The sequence below is a fragment of the Notolepis coatsorum genome (genome assembly GCF_963971535.1).
Source record: "Notolepis coatsorum genome assembly, chromosome: 4".
Taxonomy (NCBI): domain Eukaryota; kingdom Metazoa; phylum Chordata; class Actinopteri; order Aulopiformes; family Paralepididae; genus Notolepis; species Notolepis coatsorum.
In genome coordinates, this window is record NC_140168.1 from 4,618,164 (window position 1) to 4,643,027 (window position 24,864).

Below are 24,864 nucleotides of genomic sequence, written 5' to 3' on the forward strand. Positions count from 1 at the left end.
GACTCAGTTGTGGTGCAAATCTCTTTACCAATAAATATAAAGTGTGTTAAGAGTCTATTCATTTAGTGCAACAACGGATAAAGTCCGGATTAAGCCCTACTAATGCCCGTCTGCCACGATGGATAGTGTCTGTAACTTGCAAACAGGCGTAGTAGAGGAGTTTCCCTATGCAGTTAAAATATAGTCATTTATGAGGGAATTCGAGGGAATCCCCAGACCAGGATCTCCCCTCTCTTTTACAGGCTCCACTGCGCCCTCTCCTGGACAAAACAGAAATGACACAGATTTAGGTTGTGCGTGTTGAAACCCGCGGCTCCACGCCCCCTGGCTCACCTTTGGGGGCGTGGCTTAAGAACAACATACCTACCTAGTTGATGGAACTTGATCCCTGAAGAGGAAGGTATACAATCTCTGAACAGCTTTACATGGCAGTTTGTGTAAAAACCTGCCCGACGTGATGATGATGTCGAGTTTAGGACCAAAGAAAAGGGATCATCATGTTGTTGTATCCAGGAGAAGCAACGAGGATCTGCCACAGGTAGGATTTCACTTTGTACAGTTAAGTCCAGTCAAATGAAGAAGCATTTAAGTTCTTCAAAAGCAAACGTCAACGGTTCTGCACAAGTGGAGGCTAATTATGTTAGCAGGCAGGCTATAGACTAGTTTATTTTCTCAGGTTGGCTGTGTGCAACAAGAGGAATCTCCCAAGGGGATCAATACTAGAGGAATATAGTATCTTATGAATGATACCAACTTGAGAGTGACTCTTGAGTCTGCTGTGCTTCCCACGGTATATATTGGTGTCTATTTCTCATCAAAAGAGGAACTGAGATTCACCGGCAACAATGACTAATCTTTATGAGGGAGCCAGTATATGTTCCTGTCACTTGTTTCAGGGACACGGGCTGCGTGACGCTGATGGTTGATCCGGATGATGGCCTCAAGACATCTCACAACACATACCAAATTAAATTACCACCACAGTCACTATGACCACCACCATCACCATGACCACCATCACCACCATCACCATGACCACCACCACCACCACCATCATCATCATCACCCTGAACACACACAATTTCACTTTCTCCTCCTCCCGCTCCAGCTAAGCAACGAGATGCAGCTGAGGATCATGAACAAGGTGAAGAGGGGTGAGTTGACCATCGAGGACGCTCTGAACCAGGCCACGCAGGACCGTCGGAAGCTGTTCCAGCAGCAGAGTCAGGCTGAGGAGGTATACTGTTGTCTGTCACTCTCTGTCACTGTCTGTCACTCTCTGTCACTGTCTGTCACTAGCCTCTAAGGTGGATCCACTGATTGATTTAATTCATTTATCCGACTCTTGGTCCCTTAAAATATGGGCAACTCCACCAGAGTCTCACACAGATATAACTGTCTCATACAGATATAACTGTCTCATACAGATATAACTGTCTCATACAGATATAACTGTCTCATACAGATAGAACAGTCTCATACAGATAGAACTGTCTCATACAGATAGAACTGTCTCAACGTGTTACGATACGATACGTGGTGGTAGAACCCAAGGCAGCAGGAAGAATAAGCAGGGAGAAGAGGCAGGAGTCGATGATCACAATTCAGAGTGTTAACTCAAAAGTACATACGAGTACAACAATAGGCACAGCCGTGCTGACACTTACTATAAACCAAACCTAACCAGAAAACGGACATAACACACGAAAACAAAGATGACAAAAGAGAAACTAATATACACTTACTTTTGGACAGAGCAACACTAATAGGAAGAATGTTTGATACATACAGCACAGGAACAACGACAGCACAGGACCAGGTAACATGAAGGAATGTCTCCACACCCAGGTGAGGGCAAGCCACACATAAATAGCAACCCTAATTACTAATTGCCCCCAGCTGGGGGGAGACACAGCACAGAGCAAAACACACTACCAATAATAATCAATACGTCAAACAACACTACACAGGGAAACCAATTTACACCAGGGTGGGGGAGTTCAACAACAACAACATACACTGTGACATCCCATTAATTACAGTAAGCAAGTGAGTGATGACATGTATTAACAGTGTCTGAACCAACTGGCTCGTCTGGCCACAAGAGGAAGGTAGAGGAGGTAGTAGACCAATGTTAGGAGGTAGGGGACCAGGTAGGCGACCATTGTCAGGAGGGAGGAAATGTTCACCGTTATTCATATAGCCGGACCCGCAAGGCCCGGCCCTGGGAACGTTACACAACGACCAGGAAGGGAATTGGCATAACAACAACTCAATTGGGGGATGGGAGAAAAGATGTATTTATTCTCGAAAAGGACAATTGCGGTCACCCTCATTTTCAATGTCGTCGAGACTTACAGGCATTTCAATGCATCAATCCTTTACAATAGGTACATAGTGATACAATAAAATATTTATTTGACATACTGTAGTAAACATATACATAGATGAAGTGCATTTATAGGAAGCTGAAGAGAGTTCCATTGCAGTAGGGGCACTATAATGAAAGGCTGATTCTCCGTCTGTATATGGGGAAACGGAAAGATAGAAAGACACAAAAGTAAGTATTAAAGCAGAAGTATTATAGGCCGATTTCATTCTATTCGAATGAGATGAATGTAACGCTTGACATTCAGTTCAGTTCAGTTCAGTTATTTTTTATTTCGGGGCTTTGGACACATAACAACGGTCATTCCATAAATTGCCAAAAGTGTTACCAGCTGCTATTGATGGGGAAGGTGGATGGAAAGAGAGGAAGTGGAAGACCAAGAAGAGGCTGGGTAGACGATGTCTGTGATTGGAGTGGAGTGAGAGGCGGAGTCACGGAGTTGGAGAGAAGAAGTGGGGACAGAATGGGTTGGAGAGTGATAGGCAACCTTTCTGAACGAAGAAGCCACCTAATGATGATGATTGCAGCATTTTCCGAAAAGGGCTAGGGAGAAGCATAGGCTTGTCGGGCCCTACCCCTGAAGACTTACGTTTAGTTTTCTTATTTTATATTTGTATTTACATACATACATGGTACATACATATAGTACACATTACAGTACACACATATAGTACACATTACAGTATAGTATACCTGCAGTATATAATAGTATATATAATAGTATATAGTACATAATAGTGTATACAACACATATATAATGTGATGTGAGATATATAGTACATGATATATACAATATAATATAGTACCATAATATAATAGTATATACTGTAAATATAGTTCAATATAATATACAAATTAATTATAATATGATTATATAATGTAATATGATATAACGTACAATACAGTATCATACATATTTTTTTTTAAATTAATATGCAATAAGTCAATTGTTCTTGACTTATTGTTATGTTTTCTTCTTGACTTGTTTAAAGAAGACATGTACGGCCCATGGGGACATTAACGTGTGTTGTCGGGCCTTATAAATAAATTTGATTTGATTTGATTTGATTTAAAGCTCTTCCCTTCTGTACCTATCAAATAGATTTTTTTTGTCTAGATTTGAATTGATTTATGTTTTCACAATATTTTTGTTCATCCTCTAGCCCAGGGGTTCCCAAACTTTTCAGGCCGCAACCCCCAAATAACGGTGTCAGAGAGCCGCGACCCCCACTATTATAGGAGGTAAAAAAATATATATATTTTAATAAATGGAAATGTATGGTTGAAACATGCACACGTTCAAACACACACTAATAAGCATTGGAGGCTTTTAACCAGGGCCGGACTGGGGAAATCATTCAGGCCAGGAAATATAGTGCGAAATATAGCCCCAGTCAGGCCACTTTTTAAGCAGGGGGTCTGGGGGTCCCCCACCAGGACATTTCTTGTTACAAAGACTTCATTTCCTGCATTCTGGTGCAGGCATTCTTTTATTTGTACCCTTTAAATGCCAGTTTGTGATGGCATCGCAAATTATTGTTAAAAAACAGGCTAGCATATGTATGATTAGCAACAACACAGATTTTTATGGATTTTCAGTTTTTTGTAATTGATAAAAAATACAATCTTTTATTCAACTTCAGCCCTGATCATAACACCACATATTCATTTTATAATTCTAACCCTTTAAATGCCAGTGTGTGTGATGGCATATATATATATATTTTTTTTTTAAATCATCTGGCGACCCCCCCCCCCCCTGCGGCGGCTCGCGACCCCGACTTTGGGAACCCCTGCTCTAGCCTATAGCCCATTCCGCAGGGTGGCTCCGTAAGAGGAGATACACATTATTTCCAGGTTGGTTGGTTGACTTGGGGTAATATCTCCAGGGAACACCTGAGCAGCAGACCCCAAGGCCCCGCTGTTCCTCTGCTGTAGTGACTGGCCGACAGCCTACATGTGTCTGCTGTCTACAGACACAGTGTGTTCAGAGACATTTCTCACCCAATTACTGCAGAAGGACAGCGCAGCGAAACGCCTCGCAGCACAGCCGTAGCCTCCGTGGTGTCGGCTGTGTCTGTACATGTCAGCGGCTTTAGCCCCTCATTCCTGGTCCTAAAGGACCTCATCAGGAAACCATAGCAACCGTCTACTCTACTGTGACTGGCCTGCTTGAAGAGGTAAAGGTGGGACATACTGTGCCTGGCCGCCTAAATTCTTATCCCAACCCATGTTTGCTTCCGCGTTCGCGTTTTGCGCTCTGATTGGCCACTGACGTTTCTGGTCGCGCCTATGGTGTGACGGCAAGTTCTTTCGGCCGGTTAAGCTTAGGCACTCTTTCGAAGTTGGTTAAGGTTAGAGTGTGGATCGTAGGCGTTAGGTAGTTTGCTGCTGGTCGAGGCGGAAATGGTCGCGTCACGCGATTGGGCGCACATGATGTCACGTGACCAGAAACGTCAGTGGCCAATCAGATCGCAAACATGGGTTGGGATAAGAATAGACGCTGCCTGGCCTGCTTGTAGGGATGGGCACCGAATCCGGTACTTTTAAGGGTATCGACCGAATCACGTCGGTACTACCGAGTTACCGATTCACGTGCGATCCACCGGTGCCACATTTCGTCCGATAACCAACGTCAACGTTTTGGTTTAGCGCGAAACGAAACCTATGAAGTGTGCCGCACGTTCACGTCAACGTTCACGCGCACAATACACTCTTACCTAGGATTTTACTTGATTCAACAACAAAGCAGTCGTCGGAGCAATGGCAAGTGTGGTTACACTTTACAAAGCTAGATGCAGACAACGCTCGCTGCAATATTATATATATATTAACAAATTGTTCTAAATAAATAATAATGATAATTATAAATAATTTGATGTTTGGACAAATTTTGTTTTACAACTGAGATAGGTAGATTAAATGTTTTGAGACTAAAGTACCGTAAAAAGGTACTGCTGGGTACCGGTATCGATTCACAGGTACCGGTATCGGTTCAAATGTGAACGGTACCCATCCCTACCAGCTTGACGAGGCGAACGTGGGACATACTTAGTTAAAACCTTCCAAAGAACTTCTAGGGGTTTGGATTCTTTCACCAAAAATATGTATGATAGCATTGTACAATAGTGCTGTATATACCATATAATATATATACGTATATATATTTATTTATTTATTCTTACCGTATATCCACATCTGTCTGTAAAATACCTGCATATAATCCTTGTTATATAACTGTAGATACTATATGTACACATATCCCTTACCTACTCTTACTAGTTACGCTGCTGGCCAGTATGCGTTACTACCATACCATAGTGTCTTCATACCTGTATCACTGTACATATTAATACTACAACTCTGTACACACATCTGATTAGCACTATTACTCAGTAGTACTAATTGATATATTTTATACCCAGTTTAATCACCTGTACATTGTATACCGCTATTGCACTCTACTGTTACATTTGCACTCTGGTTGGACACCAAACTTCTTTTCGTTGTACTGTACTTGTGCTGTTTGATGACAATACATTTTAATCTAATCTAAAGGTAAAAAAGGCGTCGGGAGACAAAAGGTTAAGGAGAGCAGTAGCAGGTCAAAAAATGGTACCAGCCTTATTCTGGACACACCAGGTGCATTTACTGGAGTCACAGCTGAGAGCATACTGTGTATAACAGCAGCTGACCAGCAGGGATCTGGTGAAGGATTGTCTATTGGTACAAGTCAGCATGTTTTAACACATTCTAGACAGTGGAAGATACATCAGTGTGGAATCATTTTGACCAGATATGATTAGATCTATTTTAGATGTTAGATCCTAATGTGAAAAACGATGTGATTTGCCTTAACCTCGTCTATTTGGCTGCAATCTATTTTATGCTTGTTTTATATGTGTCTGCACTTTATGCATTGATTGTGCTGTATTTCTTTTACTTCTGTGAAGCACTTTGAGCTGCTATTCTTGTATACATTTTTTTTAAAACTTTTTTAAATGATGACGAAAAATAAGAATCGTGTGAGAGAATCGTGATCTCAATTCTTAGAGAGACAAATCGCGATTCACTAATTTAGCAAGAATCGTGCGGGCCGATGAGCAGGGTGGCACCTTGCATGGTTGCCGTCGGTGTGTGAATGTGTGAGTGAGTGGGTAAAAATGTGAGGAACAAATTGTAAAGCGCTTTGGATAAAAGCTGTTATATAAATACACTATTTAATGAGGACTGACACGGCATAGAGTCATAACCCCGGGTCACAGCTGTGTCGTCTAGACTGAGACACAATCACAGCCTTGTGTCTTTGTCTGCTCCGCCTGGCTTTCTGTTGTGTGTCCCCGTCCTGTCGGACCACGTCACAAAACCTGTTTGTTGTGTGTGGGGAGACAGTGGCTCGGGAGGTAGAGCAGTCGTCTGGCAATCCGGAGGTTCCCGCTCCGATTCCCGCTCCTCCCAGGCAGCGCGTCGAAGTGTCCTTGAGCAAGATACTTAACCCCTAACTGCTCCCGATGAGCAGGTTGGCACCTTGCATGGTCGCCTCCGCCGTCGGTGAGTGAATGTGTGAGTGAATGGGTAAAAAATGTGAGTAACAAATTGTAAAGCGCTTTGGATAAAAGGCGTTATTTCTAAACCTAGCCGCATTTCTGGCAGACGCTCTCTGATTGGCACTGACTCACGCTCTCTGATTGGCCACTGACGCGTTTGCCCAATCCGTGACGAGCTGTGTCTTTGCCCATTTCCATGTCAAACAGCCTGCAAACTACCTGGTGTTCTATCGCCCTGCTCTAAGACAAACTCTAACCTTAACCAACTTCGAAGAGAGTGCCTAAGCTTAACCGTCGAAAGAACTTGCCGTCACGCTCTAAGACAAACTCTAACCTTAACCAACTTCGAAGAGTGCCTAAGCTTAACCAGTGTAGAAACAGGCGTCGGCCAATCAGAGAGCGTCTTGCGTAGGAAATGCGGCTAGGTTTAGAAATAACGCGGATAAAAGCGCTATATAAAAAAGCAGCCATTTTGTGTCCAGTATGATGAAATTTTTCACACTTTATCGTCCTATCAGATCACGTCACACAACCTGTCTGTCGTGTCCAGCATGATGACATGTAGCCCCTTACGTAACTGCGGTTTGCAAGCCTGGGGCTTTTGTGACCGCAGTCACTTGCTCATGGGACGCGACCACTTTAGAAAATACCAACCAAGCGTGAATGCGGGTGTGGGGGTGTGTCAAAAATATATCAGATATGAATTTCAAAGATACCCAGCGTACAATATGGGTTTAACACAGCTTTACAGTGTGGTCTGGAAGCTCGGAGTTGCTAATAAACAGTTTAAATCATTGTTACTCCACGAGTGGTAATTACAGAGCGAGCCGTGTATTTCCGCCATTGGTGTCACAGCGCATGCACGGCTGCCTGGTGCGCATGCGCTGTGACACCAATGGCGGAAATACACGGCTCGCTCTGTAATTACCACTCGTGGAGTAACAATGATTTAAACTGTTTATTAGCAACTCCGAGCTTCCAGACCACACTGTAAAGCTGTGTTAAACCCGCATTCACGCTTGGTTGGTATTTTCTAAAGTGGTCGCGTCCCATGAGCAAGTGACTGCGGTCACAAAAGCCCCAGGCTTGCAAACCGCAGTCACGTAAGGGGCTACATGACATGTAGCTTTTCACACTTTACCAGGAACAACAGTACAATGCCTCCCCAGCATGATGACATGTAGCCTCCTCTTGTCCTCTTACGGTGGTATATAAAACTCACATCAAACAAAGCGGGGCTCGCAACTCACTTGATGCTCCGAGGTGTTTTAATGAACAAAATAACAACGTTTCGACCGACCCTTCCGGTCTTTTTCAAGTATAAATACAACACAAAAAAAATGACATCTTTTTATACAGGAAATTAAATAGATTACATATCAGCCCCACCTGGTGATCATCAGGGGCGGTCCCAAGACTTGCATGATTTATACATTTTATACATGATTAAGTAACAATTTCTCTTTTCCATTTGACATTTTTTAGAAGAAGATTTTTTTTAGAGAAATATATATATATTACACATATATTAAACACAGTATTAGACATAATTTAAAGATAGGCAGCAGTGTGTAAGGTACTTTCTTTGGACCTGGTCCAGGTCCTAGCCACTGAAAACACAAACACAAACAAAAATGAAAAAACAAAGTCTATCTAGTATTGACCGTCTCCCTCTATAAGTTACATTTACAAATAAGGTCTAATGTCAAAGTCCTCATTGAGTCTCGTTGGTGCCATAGTTTTAAGATAACGGATCCACCATACTTAAAACTCACATCAAACATGCCACACAACCAAGTATCTTGTATCTTGTACTGTATGCTTTACTTCCTCATGGTATATATTTAGATTCTAGTGTTTATTGTAACCACTATTTATTGTAATGTATAATATAACTGATATACAGACCCTCACCTGCACCTTTGATCACACTGTCTACTTGCTCAGATGCGTATATTCCTAGTTAATTATATTGTTTACACACTGCTTATTTTTACTTTTCTACTGTACTATAATTTTATTTATGTCTTCTACTATTACCCTGCCCACAACACCTTGTCTTATAGTGACTGTTACCTTATCATTTCACTGAGCTGTAATTAACACAACACCATTATGTCTTATAGGGACTGATGCCTTATCATTGAATTAAGCTGTAATTAACACAACACCATTATGTCTTATAGGGACTGATGCCTTATCATTGAATTAAGCTGTAATTAACACGACACCATGTCTTATAGGGACTGATGCCTTATAATTTTTATTAAGCTGTAATTAACACAACACAAGGGTTCAACGTCCCCCGATGACATCACTGGGGGCCATATTATTTACATGTATTTACTCTCAATAACCGTCAAACTAAATGAACGTGTGCTAAACCGTTTAGACTAGCTTTCGGTGTGTGTGTGAGACGACGGTATGTGCAAAATATATCTGCATTGTTTTTTTTTTGGTGAAGTGCCCCTTTTAACTTGTCTTTGTTTTGTGTCGTTGCAGGACCAGGAAGTGTCTCAGTACAACTTCAGTGTTCACAAACATGGCCGCTACAGGTGGCAGAAGAGAGTCCTCCAGGTGAGCCTTCTGTGGCGCCACCCTGTGGCCGCTGACCACCAGACAGGGTGTAGAGGTTAAAGATATACCGGCATACAACCATAGATATCTATAGAACACTAGATAGCTTAAGGCGGAGTCACCAGCGTCACTGAACCGCCGCCATCTTGGGAGGGTCAGCCTTGAGTGAGAGTGAGTGAGCTGCACAGACAAAAATACTCATAACTCGCTGAAATATTGACGGATTTACAAACGGGTTGGTTTGCTATAAACATCAAAGATGTAGTTATGATACTGCATACTTATAAAAAATTTCTTTTTTTAAAGATGTTCTTTTTTTTACAAACCGCTTGAATCATAGCCACGTTAATAATGCTTGTAATAAACCAAACCGTTTGTAAATCCGTCAATATTTCAGCGAGTTATGAGTATTTTTGTCTGTGCAGCTCACTCACTCTCACTCAAGGCTGACCCTCACAAGATGGCGGCGGTTCAGTGACGTCACTCTCCATTGGCCGGCAGCGCGGGCAAGCTATCTAGTGTTCTATATATATCTATGCATACAACCCCTCTATATACCTACTTATTACATGGCGTTTTCACATTCGCCGAAATGCTTGCTTGTGATTGGTCAATAGCCCCCCGACAGCGGTCATTATTTTTCAATAATGACCGCTGTGGGACAATAATGACCGCTGTGCGCAGCTGTTCGCAATCAAGCCCACTGACGCACACTGTTTCAGTGCAATTAGACACTGCCGGTGTTCTGCTGCCGGCGATGACAGGGGGCGGAGCGACGAGCGGAGCCAGAACGCAGCCAGAACCAGTGTTGCGAGTCGATGTAAAATGAATTAGGTATATTGTTAGTAAGTTAGCCATATAATAAGCGGGATAATGTATAGCTATACTCGGTCATTGTCGCAAAATAATTGACCTTCACTGACGTTTAAAACACCTCGCCGAAGCGGCTCGGTATTTTAAACTCCGTGTCGGTCAATTATTTTGCGACAATGACCTCGTAGAACACCTGCAGCTCTGTATGATAGTACGTACGTACTAGGGCTGACCCCTATTAGTCGATTAGTCGACTAATCGGTCGAAAGCAGCCGTAGTCGACTGCCAACCTCTTAGTAAAAAAATAAAATAAAAAATTATATATATATTTTTTGATCATTCTTTCCAAAAGAAAACAGAAGCGTGGCTGCCAGAGCCTTCCGTCGACTCCTTCAGACATTAAACACCCCCCCACACTAATAGTTGACTAACGGCAAAAATAGTCGACTATGAATGAATGAAAACTTTATTTAACAGATTGCAGAATGGGTACAATACAGTACGGCTCAATACATACAATTGTTAAGGGGATGCAGAACTGAGAAAGACGTTTGTCTTGTTTCCATCAGGGTCCCCCATTTTCAATTCATATAGACATTTATGACATACACAACATACATGACATTTATGGCATAGGGACATATAGGTATTTAGTACTGATACATTTGTGACATAAACGGTATTCAAATATACAGTACTGTTACCCCTAGATCCTGACAGAGTATATACATATGATGGGGAGGGGACTGTACATTAGGAGGGGGTGGGTGGGTGGGAGAGAAATATACATACGGCGGGGAGGGAATATATACATGCGGTGGGGAGGAGACTGTCTATTAGGAGGTGGTGGACTATCCAAATCCTTAGTCGGGGACAGCCCTAGTACGTACAATAATGCTGTATATACTGAATGTATATATTTATTCTCACCACATATATATATAATATAACTATCCACACCTGTCTGTACTTACCTGCACATAATCCTTTCACATATCTGTAGATACTATATCTATAACTGTACATATCCCTTATCTACTCTTACTAGTTACTATATCTATATCTGTACATACCTGTAGATACTATATCTGTACATATCCTACTCTTAGTAGCTACGCTGCTGGCCAGTATGAAGTTACTACCATACTATTATTATTATTATTATTATTATTATTATTATTATTATTATTATTATTATTATTATTATTATTATTATTATTATTATACTATAGTGTCTTTATACCTGTATCACTGTACATACATGTAATACTACAACTCTGTACATCTGATTAGCACTACACTCAGTCAGTAGTAGTACCAATTTATATATTTTATACCCAGTTAATCACCTGTACATTGTATATTATTACTATTGCACTTTACTGTTACATTTGCACTCTGGTTGGACGCCAAACTTATTTTCATTGTACTGTACTTGTGCTGCATGATGACAATACATTTGAATCTAATCGAATCCAATCTAATCTAATGTAATCGAGGTTCGCGATTTTGTCTTCCCACGATCATGAAGACAAGATAATCGAGATAAAACGATAATTGTGCCGCAGGCCGCGTTGCTCTCATTTAGTCTTGTGTTGTAAATGCAGCGCGCCCTTCCATCACAGCAGTGCAACTAAGGCAACTCCCTATTTCTTTTATTTTAAATTTAATTTTTTTGATCTATTCCTTGTTGTAGCCCTAGTGTGTGTGTGTGAGTGAGAGAGAAACGCCCCTTTAAGCAAATGAAACAGCAAGTTCAAGTTCATGTTTTGTTTAATTTGTTACATATAAGGTACATACATGTACATTACAGTGAAATGCTTGGTTGTTCTGTATGAGCCTCCTGAGATTGTGCTTCATACAGTAAAGAATGTAAAAAGAATAAAGACCACACACTACAAAATAATACATAATATAATAAGTACAACATGCAAAAATGAGTTAGAGATGTAGTGCAAATCTTTTAGTAATAGATAGATAAAACATGGTGTAGTGTTAAAAAGTATTTAAAGTAGGGCGGCTGGGTGGCGCAGTGGGCAAGGCGCTCGCCACCAACGCAGGAGATACTGGTATCGAGCCCAGCTCTCGGCGTTGCTTCCGGCTTGGCCGGCCGTCGTACTAACACAATTGGCAAGTGTTAGAGGGTGGGAAAGCCGGTGGGTGGGTCCTGGTCGTTTAAACAGCGACTCCTACAGTTCGGTCGGGGCGCCTGCTCAGCGCGGATAGGATCTAAGGGGGGTAGTGTGATCCTTCCACACATTACACCCTCCCGGTGAGAGTCCGCGCTGCCAGGTGAGAAGAAGCGGTTGATTGGCTAGACGTGTGTCGGAGGAAGCATGTGATAGCCTCCACTCTCCCAGACCGACTGTGGGGGGTAAGTGCGCAGCGACCAGGAAGGGGATTGGGAATTGGCATAACGACCAACATTGGGATGGGAGAAAAACGGAGGAAAAAGGAGGGGGGAAAAAGATAATAAAAAGAAAAGAAAAAAGTATTTAAAGTGTCTAAGTGAATGTTAAAGGTGAATGTTTAAAGTGCATGTGGATGTGTGTGCAGTGAATGTAGAATGGATGGCTTTTAGTGAGAAGTAATTGATTCCAGGTGGACCCATGTGTGACCCGTTCGTCTCGCGCCTCTCGTCGGCCATGCGGTCATATTTAATATGCAGCGTTAAAGAAAGTGACTCACCCTCTTTCGCACGTTCAGATCGACTTCGGGACCAAGACGGTGTGCAGCATCGAGAAGGGCATCGTCAAGCAGCAGCTGGAGTTCTCGCGCGTCAAGAGCTGCGACGACGCGGCCGGCTCCCGGTTCTCCATCTCCTTCAGAGAACATTACGACTACGAGCTGGAGGCCACGTCCCTGGAGGATAAACACAAGGTAGGAGTTATTAAGGCTGAGCGCCCGAACGTTCGAACGTTACGTTGGCATTCAAATTCTAAATCAACATTTGGATTTTTAATTTTTAATAAAAAAATGTATACATTTTTTCTTTTTTTATATATATATTTTTTTTCTGTGTCTATTCATTCTGTTTAAACCAATGGGGGTTTCACTTCACAGTTGCAGATACAGATTAGGCTATATAATATTATACTAGTATTAAAAAAAACTGCTGAGTTATATTCATTAAAGAAAGTTGATTTAATAAAAAAAAGACTCATTTAATCAGATTAATCACTTTATTCAAATTGACGATTTAGTTTGAGGATTTTTTTTAAATATATATATTTTAAATTAAAAACGAAGGTTCGAATGTTTGTTCGAAAAACCCTGACGAAGTTCGAATCCCAAAAACAGGCTTCGGGGACAGTCTTAGTAGGAGTGTGTTTCACCACAAGCTGAGCTGTGGTTGGATCTAGAGGCATATTACCTTTTATTAGTCTGAAGAGGGTCCCACAGAAACCACAGGAATTAAACTAGCACGGACGGATGGATGGATGGTAGATCTATAGATAATATGGATGGATGGATGGTAGATATATAGATCATATATATGGATGGTAGGTAGATAGATAATATGGATGGATGATAGATATATAGCATGTGGTAGTCTACACCCTCCCCAGACCGACAGTAGGGCAGCATGTGGTAGTCTACACCCTCCCCAGACCGCCAGTAGGGCAGCATGTGGTAGTCTACACCTTCCCCAGACCGACAGTAGGGCAGCATGTGGTAGTCTACACCCTCCCCAGACCCACAGTAGGGCAGCATGTGGTAGTCTCCACCCTCCCCAGGCCGACAGTAGGGCAGCATGTGGTAGTCTACACCCTCCCCAGACCGACAGTAGGGCAGCATGCGGTAGTCTACACCCTCCCCAGACCGACAGTAGGGCAGCATGTGGTAGTCTGCACCCTCCCCAGACCGACAGTAGGGCAGCATGTGGTAGTCTACACCCTCCCCAGACCGACAGTAGGGCAGCATGTGGTAGTCTACACCCTCCCCAGACCCACAGTAGGGCAGCATGTGGTAGTCTACACCCTCCCCAGACCGACAGTAGGGCAGCATGTGGTAGTCTACACCCTCCCCAGACCGACAGTAGGGCAGCATGTGGTAGTCTGCACCCTCCCCAGACCGACAGTAGGGCAGCATGTGGTAGTCTACACCCTCCCCAGACCGACAGTAGGGCAGCATGTGGTAGTCTACACCCTCCCCAGACCGACAGTACGGCAGCATGTGGTAGTCTACACCCTCCCCAGACCGACAGTAGGGCAGCATGTGGTAGTCTACACCCTCCCCAGACCGACAGTAGGGCAGCATGTGGTAGTCTGCACCCTCCCCAGACCGACAGTAGGGCAGCATGTGGTAGTCTACACCCTCCCCAGACCGACAGTAGGGCAGCATGTGGTAGTCTGCACCCTCCCCAGACCGACAGTAGGGCAGCATGTGGTAGTCTACACCCTCCCCAGACCGACAGTAGGGCAGCATGTGGTAGTCTACACCCTCCCCAGACCGACAGTAGGGCAGCATGCGGTAGTCTACACCCTCCCCAGGCCGACAGTAGGGCAGCATGTGGTAGTCTACACCCTCCCCAGGCCGACAGTAGGGCAGCATGTGGTAGTCTACACCCTCCCCAGACCGACAGTAGGGCAGCATGTGGTAGTCTACACCCTCCCCAGACCGACAGTAGGGCAGCATGTGATAGTCTACACACCCTCCCCAGACCGACAGTAGGGCAGCATGTGATAGTCTACACCAGGGGTCGGCAATTAAGTTTGGCCTCTGGCCAAATTTCTTCCAAGCCATTATATGGCAGGCCAGAACCAAAAACAATGGCTAATTTAATAAATTGATAGTGGCATTTCTTTAACTCTATGATAGACCTCCTTATAACTAAGACATACATTTGTGACAGAGGCAGAAAATGGATCAAAATGCGAGCTGCATAGGTGGCATAGTAAACTGTAAACGAGCAGTTTTTTCTGCTTTCCATTATTATATATAATGCATGTTTACACTGAACATTATACCTTTGTCTTTTTGCCATTTTATTATAAAACCAGAGACAAGCGCCTCTCTCTATCGGTCTATCCTACATTTTGCACAACCAGCGTCTATCTGACGGCCCGTTCTGTGGACTGGACTGGACTATTGAGAAACAATAGGAATTTTCCATTGGTTCTCCCAGTCCACGTGACCATTTCCAGCATTTCCATTGGCTATAGCAGGGGTGGCCAACCAGTCAGAGACTAAGAGCCACAAAAAAATGACTGTGGTACCACAAAGAGCCACACCATATACCAGCGTTTCTCAACCTTTTTTTTCAGTCACGGCACCCTTCATGTGTTTATAGGTCTCACCCTCTGGCCTCTGAAGTTGCTAATGTCTTTTTTATTTGGGCCTCACAGGGTTAAAAGTACCCTGTGAGACCCACGGTTGAAAAATTACAAAATCACTTTTAGCCATTTAAAAAAATAATGTTTATTTAAAAAATGTTAAAGGGGAACTATTAACTATTATACTACTATTTACTATTTCTTTCACTATTTGGGCACTTTTACACAATTCCTGTGAGTCTATGGAACACCTAGGTTTTTTTTCAAAAAAAATGCATTGTTTTGTATTTCTAATCAAGTACTAAAAACCGCATTTTTCTACCTCAAGATCTTAAGCCGTTTTGAGGCTGGGCTCCAACCACTGTGTGGCCTGGTGCCAACTGCCACATCAACTGCCACATTATTATGCAGCTGAGAAATTTCTGACATCACAGATATGCACATTTTCAGATGATTCAGTTCAGTGAGGGTGAATATTGTGAGAGGAGAATTGGAAGAATTCGCCAATATGAGAATTAGAGACATATATCCTATTAATATAAGTCCACATAGCTAAGAAACAATGGTAAACACTGAAAAAAGCCATTTATAAGATAGTTCCCCTTTAAGCACATGTATAGTCAATTGGTCCTGTTGTTCAGCCTCACAATGCTATTTGATAGTAAATGTGTTTATATGTCCCACCCTCTGGCCTCTGAAGTTGCTAATTTCTTTTTAATTTGGGCCTCACAGGGTTAACCTCTTAAGCCCGAGATATACAGTAAAAGTGTATATTTTCAGCATTATGTTTGTTTACCAATTATTGTAACTGTTATTAGTGAAATATAAGATTATAGAAATCTCAGGGCATTGAGTCGGAAACCGGCGCATATTGACAGGAGGAAGTGGCACAGCCAAAAGTGAGTGTAGTCTTTTGAAGGAAGAGACTCAGGGCTTTCAAATTTCGAAAAACTACCCTACCCAGCTCACACCAGCCCCTGTCAATCATCTGACTTCTGGATTTACTTTTTAATTTCTCTTATTTTTTGGGATTATCTCTCACAAACCTGAACGTTATTGCCATAAAACAGAACGCAGTTAGTTTCTCTACCTTTCTGTGAACGTCTTGCAAAAAACGGTGTTGCAATATGATGAAAAATGGTGGAGAAATTTACATTATAAAAAAGATGGCAGAATTCAGTACCTTATCTACAAAACCTTCTGTTTAATCATCTTCCCTTTATTCATTTGCTTAGATTTTTCAGGTCTGGTCAATTTTAGCATGGTGTTATTTACAGTCAAAGATTTTTTTTTTTTAAATAGAATTGATATTCTCCTTTGGTTCATTACAATTTACTCAAGCCTAGTAACAGACACACTATTTCTGACACTGATCCATATGTCCCTAGATTCAGATACCAAGAACATGCAAATGGACCATTTAAAAAATTTTTGTAAATGTTTATTCTACGTCCTTATGGAATGAGTGACATAAAAAATTAAAAAAAAAAAGAAAAAAAAAAAAGAAAAAAAAAAAGAAAAAAAAAAAAAAAATTGGATGGAAGAGCCGCACATTGACGGGCAAAGAGCCGCATGCGGCTCGCGAGCCGCGGGTTGGCCACCCCTGGGCTATAGTGACAGACATAGATAATAATGATAAATAGATAGATACAGCGGATTAGATGCAGTGCAGAGAAATTATTATTATTCTTTTTTTGATCCACTTTTTCTCCTTATTTCATCCCAATTTCTTTTTTCTTTCATCCCAATTTCTTTTTTCTCCCATCCCAATTTCGTATCGCCAATTCTCCCCTTCAATTCTCCCCTCCCCTGTCTTGAACGTTGCTAGACTATGCCTCCCACTGGTTGTCTGTAGTGAGGAGGATAGAAGCCTTGCATCACGTGTCCCCTCCGGTACACGAGGAGGCAGCCTGTCGCATCTTTTCCCCAGACAGCGCAGACTCTCAGTGGCGAGGAGGAGTAACGCGTGGGAGGCGCACGCTGCCCCCGCTACTTCCTGTCTCTGCTGTACAGGCGTCACCCGACCGACCTGTAGGAGTCGCTGTCCACAACGTCCAATCCCCACCCACCGGCTTTCCCACCCGCTACCTCTGCCAATTGAGATAGTATGACGACTGGCCCAAGCCGCAGGCGACGCTGACTCGGGGAGTCGAGACCGGAGTCTCTTGCATTGGTGACGAGCGCAATCTCCGCTACGCCACCCAGCCGCCTCTCCCAGAGAATTTCTTTTTATAAAATAAAATATATACACGTATAATATTCTATGTTTTCCTGTAGATCATGGAGCTTGTGAATCAGATAATCTATGGGAACATATATACCCAACCCACAGAGGACCACCCTGCATCTCCACCAGCAAAGAGTCTTCGGGAGGGTGTGTTGTTCCTGCACAGAGGAGGCTTAGCGTCGTTCAAATGGGTCAAGTACGGTAATATCCTCACTACACTAAGCCTTACCGTTGAGTTACAACAAAGTGTTACCGTTGAGTTACAACAACGCGTTACCGTTGAGTTACAACAACGCGTTACCGTTGAGTTACAACAAAGTGTTACCGTTGAGTTACAACAACGCGTTACTGTTGAGTTACAACAAAGTGTTACCGTTGAGTTACAACAACGCGTTACTGTTGAGTTACAACAAAGTGTTACCGTTGAGTTACAACTAGGGCTGTCCCCCGACTAAGGATTTGGATGGTCGACTATGATTGGCCAAAATTTGCCGTTAGTCGACTATTGGTCAAAAAAAATAAAATAAAAAAAAGTATAATATAAAAAAAAAATTATAATAATCTTTTTTATTTTGTATCATTCCATTTGGGCTGTGGGGGGTGCTTAATGTCTGAACTGAAGGCTTCTTGTCCTCTGCAAAAGCATGCAATTGGTCCACTGATGGATACATCTTGATATTTGTCTAGTCTAGTGTGTTCATTAGATGGTGAAATCCTCTTTCAGTGCCTCTGTGCCTGTTTTCGTAGGCAGTTAGCCTCTGGTATGCGTGCCATTAGCGTTAGCCACGCTTCTAGGCCTCTTTTCTTTTGGAAAGAATGATAAAAAATATTAAAATTAAAAAAATTATAAATACTTTAAATTTTTTATTTTTTTCGACTAAGAGGTTGGCCAGTCGACTACGGCTCCTTTCGACCGATTAGTCGACTAATAGGGGTCAGCCCTAGTTACAACAAAGTGTTACCGTTGAGTTACAACAAAGCGTTACACAAAACATACAGCTCAGGATCTAACATGCACATAAAGACGCTGTGGTATTGTAGAGCTACGTGACACATATCTTAACAAAAGGATACCAGCTACATTAAGGATTACATTCCTGAGAATCTTGTAGCCGGTGACTAAACCAGACATTTGGCCGACGAGCGTTAACACGGTGACCAAATGCGTCCACATTTTTATAGGATTCTATCACATTATCACAACAATAGTGAATATAACTTACCCTGCGCCGTTTTCATTGAGGTTTCTTACAAATTAACAATGTTTTATTTGTCCTTTTATATGCGGATAACATTCAAATCTTAAATTGTACCATTATGTTCCCGTTTAGACAACAAACATAATGCTAACGATGCACTTTTGTTAAGATAATTGGGTGACCATTCTCGATCACTGTACTCAGGTTCCATTAATAGTTTAACGCTGTTCAGATCGTGTTTTACTGATCCGGTGCTGACCAGTGACCTGTGACCTGTGCTAAAGGTCTTGGGAATTGTATTCATTTCGTAGTCATAACATTTTCACCTTTTAATTTTAAACCAATGCTGCCATCTACTGACAACAGAAAGTGTTGTGTAAGTTATAGTATAACGTCAACTTGAGACCCGCACTTCCGTAAACACCGTCGCCCAAAACACATTCTAGAGATTCCCACTTTGTACTGGTACATAGGTTCATATCTAATAGTCTTTAGATGACTAAATATAAATGAATACTCATGAAATTTTATATATATATTCTAAAATAAGTATAATTTCACTTTATCTACCTGTCGACATGAAATTCCCAAACGCTGACGGTAAAAAAAAGCCTGGATGTCGCGCAAAATGGGGCGTGAACGAATTTGGTCCCAGACAATAAGAGTGACTGAGGCTACGTTTAGACGGAGAGAGTCTGAACAGAAACCGCAAAAGTCGTCTTGCGGTCTCACTTTTAATTTTGCGTTTAGACGAGCGTTTTGGGATGGAATTCTGCGTGCAGGCGACGCTGTAACGACTCGAGACGACGGAGCCCCACTGTCACACGATTGGCGCATATGTCACATGACGTGCTGTGAAGACCCGCCCTACTCTGCCTCTGATTCGCAGACTGTGGGTGGGGAATGTGATTGGACCAAAGCAGAGTCACTCACAGACAGTGGGTCCAGTAGTAATAGTTGTGATCATAGATATCTATAGAACACTAGATAGCTTAAGGCGGAGTCACCAGCGTCACTGAACCGCCGCCATCTTGCTCCAGTTAGCCTTGAGTGAGAGTGAGTGAGCTGCACAGACAAAAATACTCATAACTCGCTGAAATATTGACGGATTTACAAACGGGTTGGTTTGCTATAAACATCAAAGATGTAGTTATGATACTGCATACTTATAAAAAAAAAAATGTAAAGATGTTTTTTTTTACAAACCGCTTGAATCATAGCCACGTTAATAATGCTTGTAATAAACCAAACCGTTTGTAAATCCGTCAATATTTCAGCGAGTTATGAGTATTTATGTCTGTGCAGCTCACTCACTCTCACTCAAGGCTAACTGGAGCAAGATGGCGGCGGTTCAGTGACGTCGCTCTCCATTGGCCGGCAGCGCGGGCAAGCTATCTAGTGTTCTATATATATCTATGGTTGTGATAGCCGCGGGACAGATTCTTGTGTATTTAAAAGTACTGCCAATGTAGCCTTCAGGTGATCGCCATGGATAGAATCAGACATGCTTTGTTTACGCTTCTAGGCTACTGGCGCATGCCTGTGATGTAAGCAGTAGGCGCGACGAGAGCCTTGACAACCCTTTCGTCATCGTTTTATGAGGTTTGACAGTTTAGATGATAGTGCAAAGGTTTATCGTTTCTAGGAATTCCACCCTGGAAGGTGGTCTCACTTTTTTACGGTTTCACCCCGTAAAAAACGCTGTTTCCGTATAAACGAAAGGCACATCCGAAAAGATATTTTTGCGGATTCACCTGCTAGCGTTTCCGTCTAAAAACAGGGCCTGAGATTGGTCTACGTTCCGTTACATTTACAGTAATTTAGCCGAACGCTTTTATCCAAAGCGACTTACAGGTGGTGTACGACAACAAGTCAGCAGGAAGGAAGGGTACAACTCTTTCAGCCGAGCGACTGAACGTTCATCAAACAGTGTTGAAACCTGGGCGCTGCTACGGTGTTGTTACGTGTTGTTCTCGTCGTCCGTCCGTCTCAGATACGAGGTCCACCTCCACCCCGGCCAGCTGACCCTGCTGAGCCTGAAGCGCCGCGCGCTGCCCGAGGGGGAGGGGCCTGTGGCGCCCCTGTCCCGGGTCATCCACCTGTCAGATGGAGACACCAGCGTGGAGGCTCCTCCCAGCTCGGACACCTTCACCCTGATCACCCTCAAGAACCAGTACCAGTGAGTGTGTCCACATGTGTACCTTCATCTCCTGGATACTGGATAATATCCCAGTTATTAAGTTCTATCTCCATCTCCATCTCCATCTCCATCTCCATCTCCATCTCCATCTCCATCTCCATCTCCATCTCCATCTCCATCTCTATCTCTATCTCTATCTCCATCTCTATCTCTATCTCTATCTCTATCTAGATTCCGCGTTCCCGTGACGGACCTGGTGCAGAGCTCAGCCGAGTCCCAGAGGGAGCGGGATGCCTGGGTCCACGCCATCCACGAGCTGTGCCTGTCCTGGAAGAGGAAGTCCCAGAACATCTACGACGAGCCAAAGGCCGCGACGCCGCTCGCCGATGGGGACGGGGAGGCCGGGGACGCGGAGGACGGAGACGCGGAGGACGGGGACGCGGAGGCCGGGGACGCGGAGGACGGGCATGCGGAGGACGGGGACGCGGAGGACGGGGACGCGGAGGACGAGGACATGTTGCCGGCGGGACGACGAGCCGACACGGCGTCTGTCGGTGGAGCTGCCGGTCTACCGGCCGGGGAGACGAATGAGAACGAGCCACCGGCTGATTATGCAGAGGCAGGGTCCGTCCCGCTCGGCGGTAATGATTCCTCAGCTGGAGACACGAGTCCCAATTATCCCTCGGATCACCGTGCCAAGCCCGCGGCTGAACCTCCTCCTCTTCTCCTGGAGCCAGGAGGCGCTGCTCCCCCTCTCCCCGTCGTGACCGCGCCCTCCTCCCCCTCGCCCCCCTCCCCCTCGCCCAGCGACTCCGTCTACGCTGTCCCCTTGCCTTCTAGACCGGCCCCGCGCCCTCCTGTCCCCGAGTCTGTCCCCGCACCGACCCCTCCCGCTCTCCCCGCCGTGACCTCGCCCCCCTCCCCCCCGCCCAGCGACTCCGTCTACGCTGTACCCTCGCCTTCTAGAACGGCCCCGCGCCCCCCTCCTGTCCCCGAGTCTGTCCCCGCGCAGACCCCTCCCGCTCCCGCCGTGACCTCGCCCCCCTCCCCCTCGCCCAGCGACCCCGTCTACGCTGTCCCCTCACCTTCTAGACTGGCCCCGCGCCCTCCTGTCCCCGAGTCTGTCCCTCCTCCTCCTCCTCCTCCTCCCCCTCCTCCTCCTCCTCCTGTACCCGGCTGGTTCAAGATGAAGCGGGCAGTGCCGCGGACCAAGGCCTTCCACTGGGACGTGGTCGGCTCGGAGAAGGTACCGACGACACGACCGGCCTCTTTGGTTCATCTTTCGTTCACCGGACTTGCCTTACTTTTACTTTGTTTGTGATCGATTTTCTTTCTTTCTTTTCTTTCTTTCTTTCTTTCTTTCTTTCTTTCTTTCTTTCTTTCTTTCTTTCTTTCTTTCTTTCTTTCTTTCTTTCTTTCTTTCTTTCTTTCTTTCTTTCTTTCTTTCTTTCTTTCTTTCTTTCTTTCTTTCTTTCTTTCTTTCTTTCTTTCTAATAATAAAAAATATGTATAATGGACTTACACACAAAAAAAAAAAAAACACACATTTACGACGCTGCATCTCGTTTCATGAGGATGTATTTTATTCAGAATTGCACTAAAGTTAGTCAGTCTCAGCTTAATTTCACTTCATCGTTTCAGTATCGCGGTCAGGAATTCTGCCGTTGCTGTAAGTCCCCTCAGTGTCATTATAGTCCTTTTGCAACGTGGACGGCTGGTCGCTGACGTTCACGCAGCGCAGACGTGTCTGTTCACGCAGCCTTTGTGACATTTCCTCAGGGAGCCCCTTACTATGCACCTGATTTTCTCCAGTCTCGCTATATTTAGAACTTCTTTGTGGACGTATCTCTGAGAGCGCTGTAAAAAGATGTGAATCCCTACCCACATTCAAAACCGCTCTTAAAGAGCACCTACGGGAGGCTGCCATTCGAAACTGGCCACCGTAAATGTCCAAACCCCCCCCCCCCCACCCCCTCCTAATAGACAGTCTCCTCCCCACCGTATGTATATATTTTCTCCCAGTGCCCAGCAGGGGGCGCACGATTTAGTGCTTGAATGCCCAGCATCCACTTCGATGTTAGCGTTAATATCGCCTAATCTATGTTTAAAATGATGGCTATGTGTCTAATCTGCCCGTCGCTTATCAATGACTCATTTTCCAGTCAACATTGTCGAAGCGGATTGTTTTTTTATCGGTTCATTTCCGTTTTATAGCATCTTGAAAAGCCCTCGTTTTCAAGGAAAATAAAAAGATTCCATAATAAACGGAATATTCTAGAATACACAAAAAACGTTCTCATTTTTCCGCCTATTTATGAATCGTTTTCAAATAAACGCTAGATTATCGATAGTATATGTGTACGTATGCACGCTATATAGGCGATCTGATATCTGTTCTGATATATTTCCTGCTCGCTCGCACAGCCAAACAGCCATATCACACATAGGGTAAAAGCTTATACCTCCGTGAAAACAGGTCTGATTATCCTAAGACTGGTAAAATAGATTCCTTACCTGAGATCAGATGGTATCCAAAAAGATTATTCCAATTCCTGATCGCCATTCCAAAAATCTATCCTTTTATTGATCCAACGCTACATACTGTAAACACATATTACACGCTGTTCTGAGGCTCCACAATGACTGGGATCATCTCCGGTTACATGCGTGAGAAGTAAAATGTGGATTCCGGACTTTTTTTTTCTCATCCATTTTCATTGAGTCCATTCCAAAAGGGTGCATTACCATCTGGGAGACGATAGGGGGCGTTTTTTTTCACATCTGAGCTCCTGATGGTGCTGGTTTCCCAACGGTAGACTCGGTTGATGAAATATGAATTCAGATCGCTAATAAAAAAAAATTCAAGATAATTGTCGTGCTGGGCATTCAGGGGGCGGCTGATAACACGTGTTATGTCGTGGCTGGCATCCAAAGTGTTAAAGAGCACCTACGGGAGGCTGCCATTCGAAACTGGCCACCGTAAATGTCCAAACCCCCCCCCCCCCACCCCCTCCTAATGTACAGTCTCCTACCCACCATATGTATATATTTTCTGTTAGGATCTCTGGGTAACAGTACTGTATATTTGCATATCGTATATGTCACAAATGTAACTGTACTATATACCTGTATGTCGTGTATGTCCCTATGCCATAATGTCATGATGTCATGTATGTTGTGTATGTCATAAATGTCACTATGAATTGAAAATGGGGGACCCTGATGTAAACAAGACGAAAGTCTTTCTCTGGTCTGCATCCCCTTAACAATTGTGTGTATTGAGCCGTACTGTATTGTACCCATTCTGCAATCTGTTAAATAAAGTTTTCATTCATTCACTCACTCGTGTGCTCGACAGGCCAACAAGTCGTTCTGGGCTCGAGGGAACGTCAGGCGGGTGGTCATCGACTCGGCCCGTCTGTTCCAGCAGTTCGCGGTGCTGGAGGCCGGGGGGGCGGCGCTCTGTGTGGCGGTGGAGGCCAGCGGCGACGTGCACATCATGCTGAACCAGAAGGTGGCGCACAACTTCAGTGAGTCGACTCAACCAAACGCATCTCCTTTCCCGAGTGTGGCTGGCGGTGAAACACGGAGATGCTGTTGTTTTTATCAAATACAATTAAATAAAATTTTTATTCGTAGAGCCCCGAAATCGCAACGAATTAAAATCAAATCAAATCAAATTTATTTGTAAAGCCC

At 43.8% G+C, this 24,864-nt stretch overlaps 1 protein-coding gene across 1 annotated transcript in view; it reads left to right on the forward strand.

Moving 5' to 3' along the window:
- Nucleotides 1-403: 403 nt before the first annotated feature.
- The window catches only part of LOC311227604 (uncharacterized protein), a gene marked incomplete at its 3' end in the record, with an annotated part of 124,956 nt that continues 100,495 nt past the window's right edge, over nucleotides 404-24,864 (forward strand). The window contains exons 1-8 of the mRNA XM_084313326.1: nucleotides 404-538; nucleotides 1,109-1,237; nucleotides 9,439-9,513; nucleotides 13,033-13,206; nucleotides 17,880-18,025; nucleotides 21,022-21,207; nucleotides 21,400-22,414; nucleotides 24,527-24,698. Coding sequence (XP_084169452.1) covers nucleotides 458-538; nucleotides 1,109-1,237; nucleotides 9,439-9,513; nucleotides 13,033-13,206; nucleotides 17,880-18,025; nucleotides 21,022-21,207; nucleotides 21,400-22,414; nucleotides 24,527-24,698 — 1,978 coding nt within the window. The 5' untranslated portion in view covers nucleotides 404-457. The remainder of the gene's footprint in view (nucleotides 539-1,108; nucleotides 1,238-9,438; nucleotides 9,514-13,032; nucleotides 13,207-17,879; nucleotides 18,026-21,021; nucleotides 21,208-21,399; nucleotides 22,415-24,526; nucleotides 24,699-24,864) is intronic.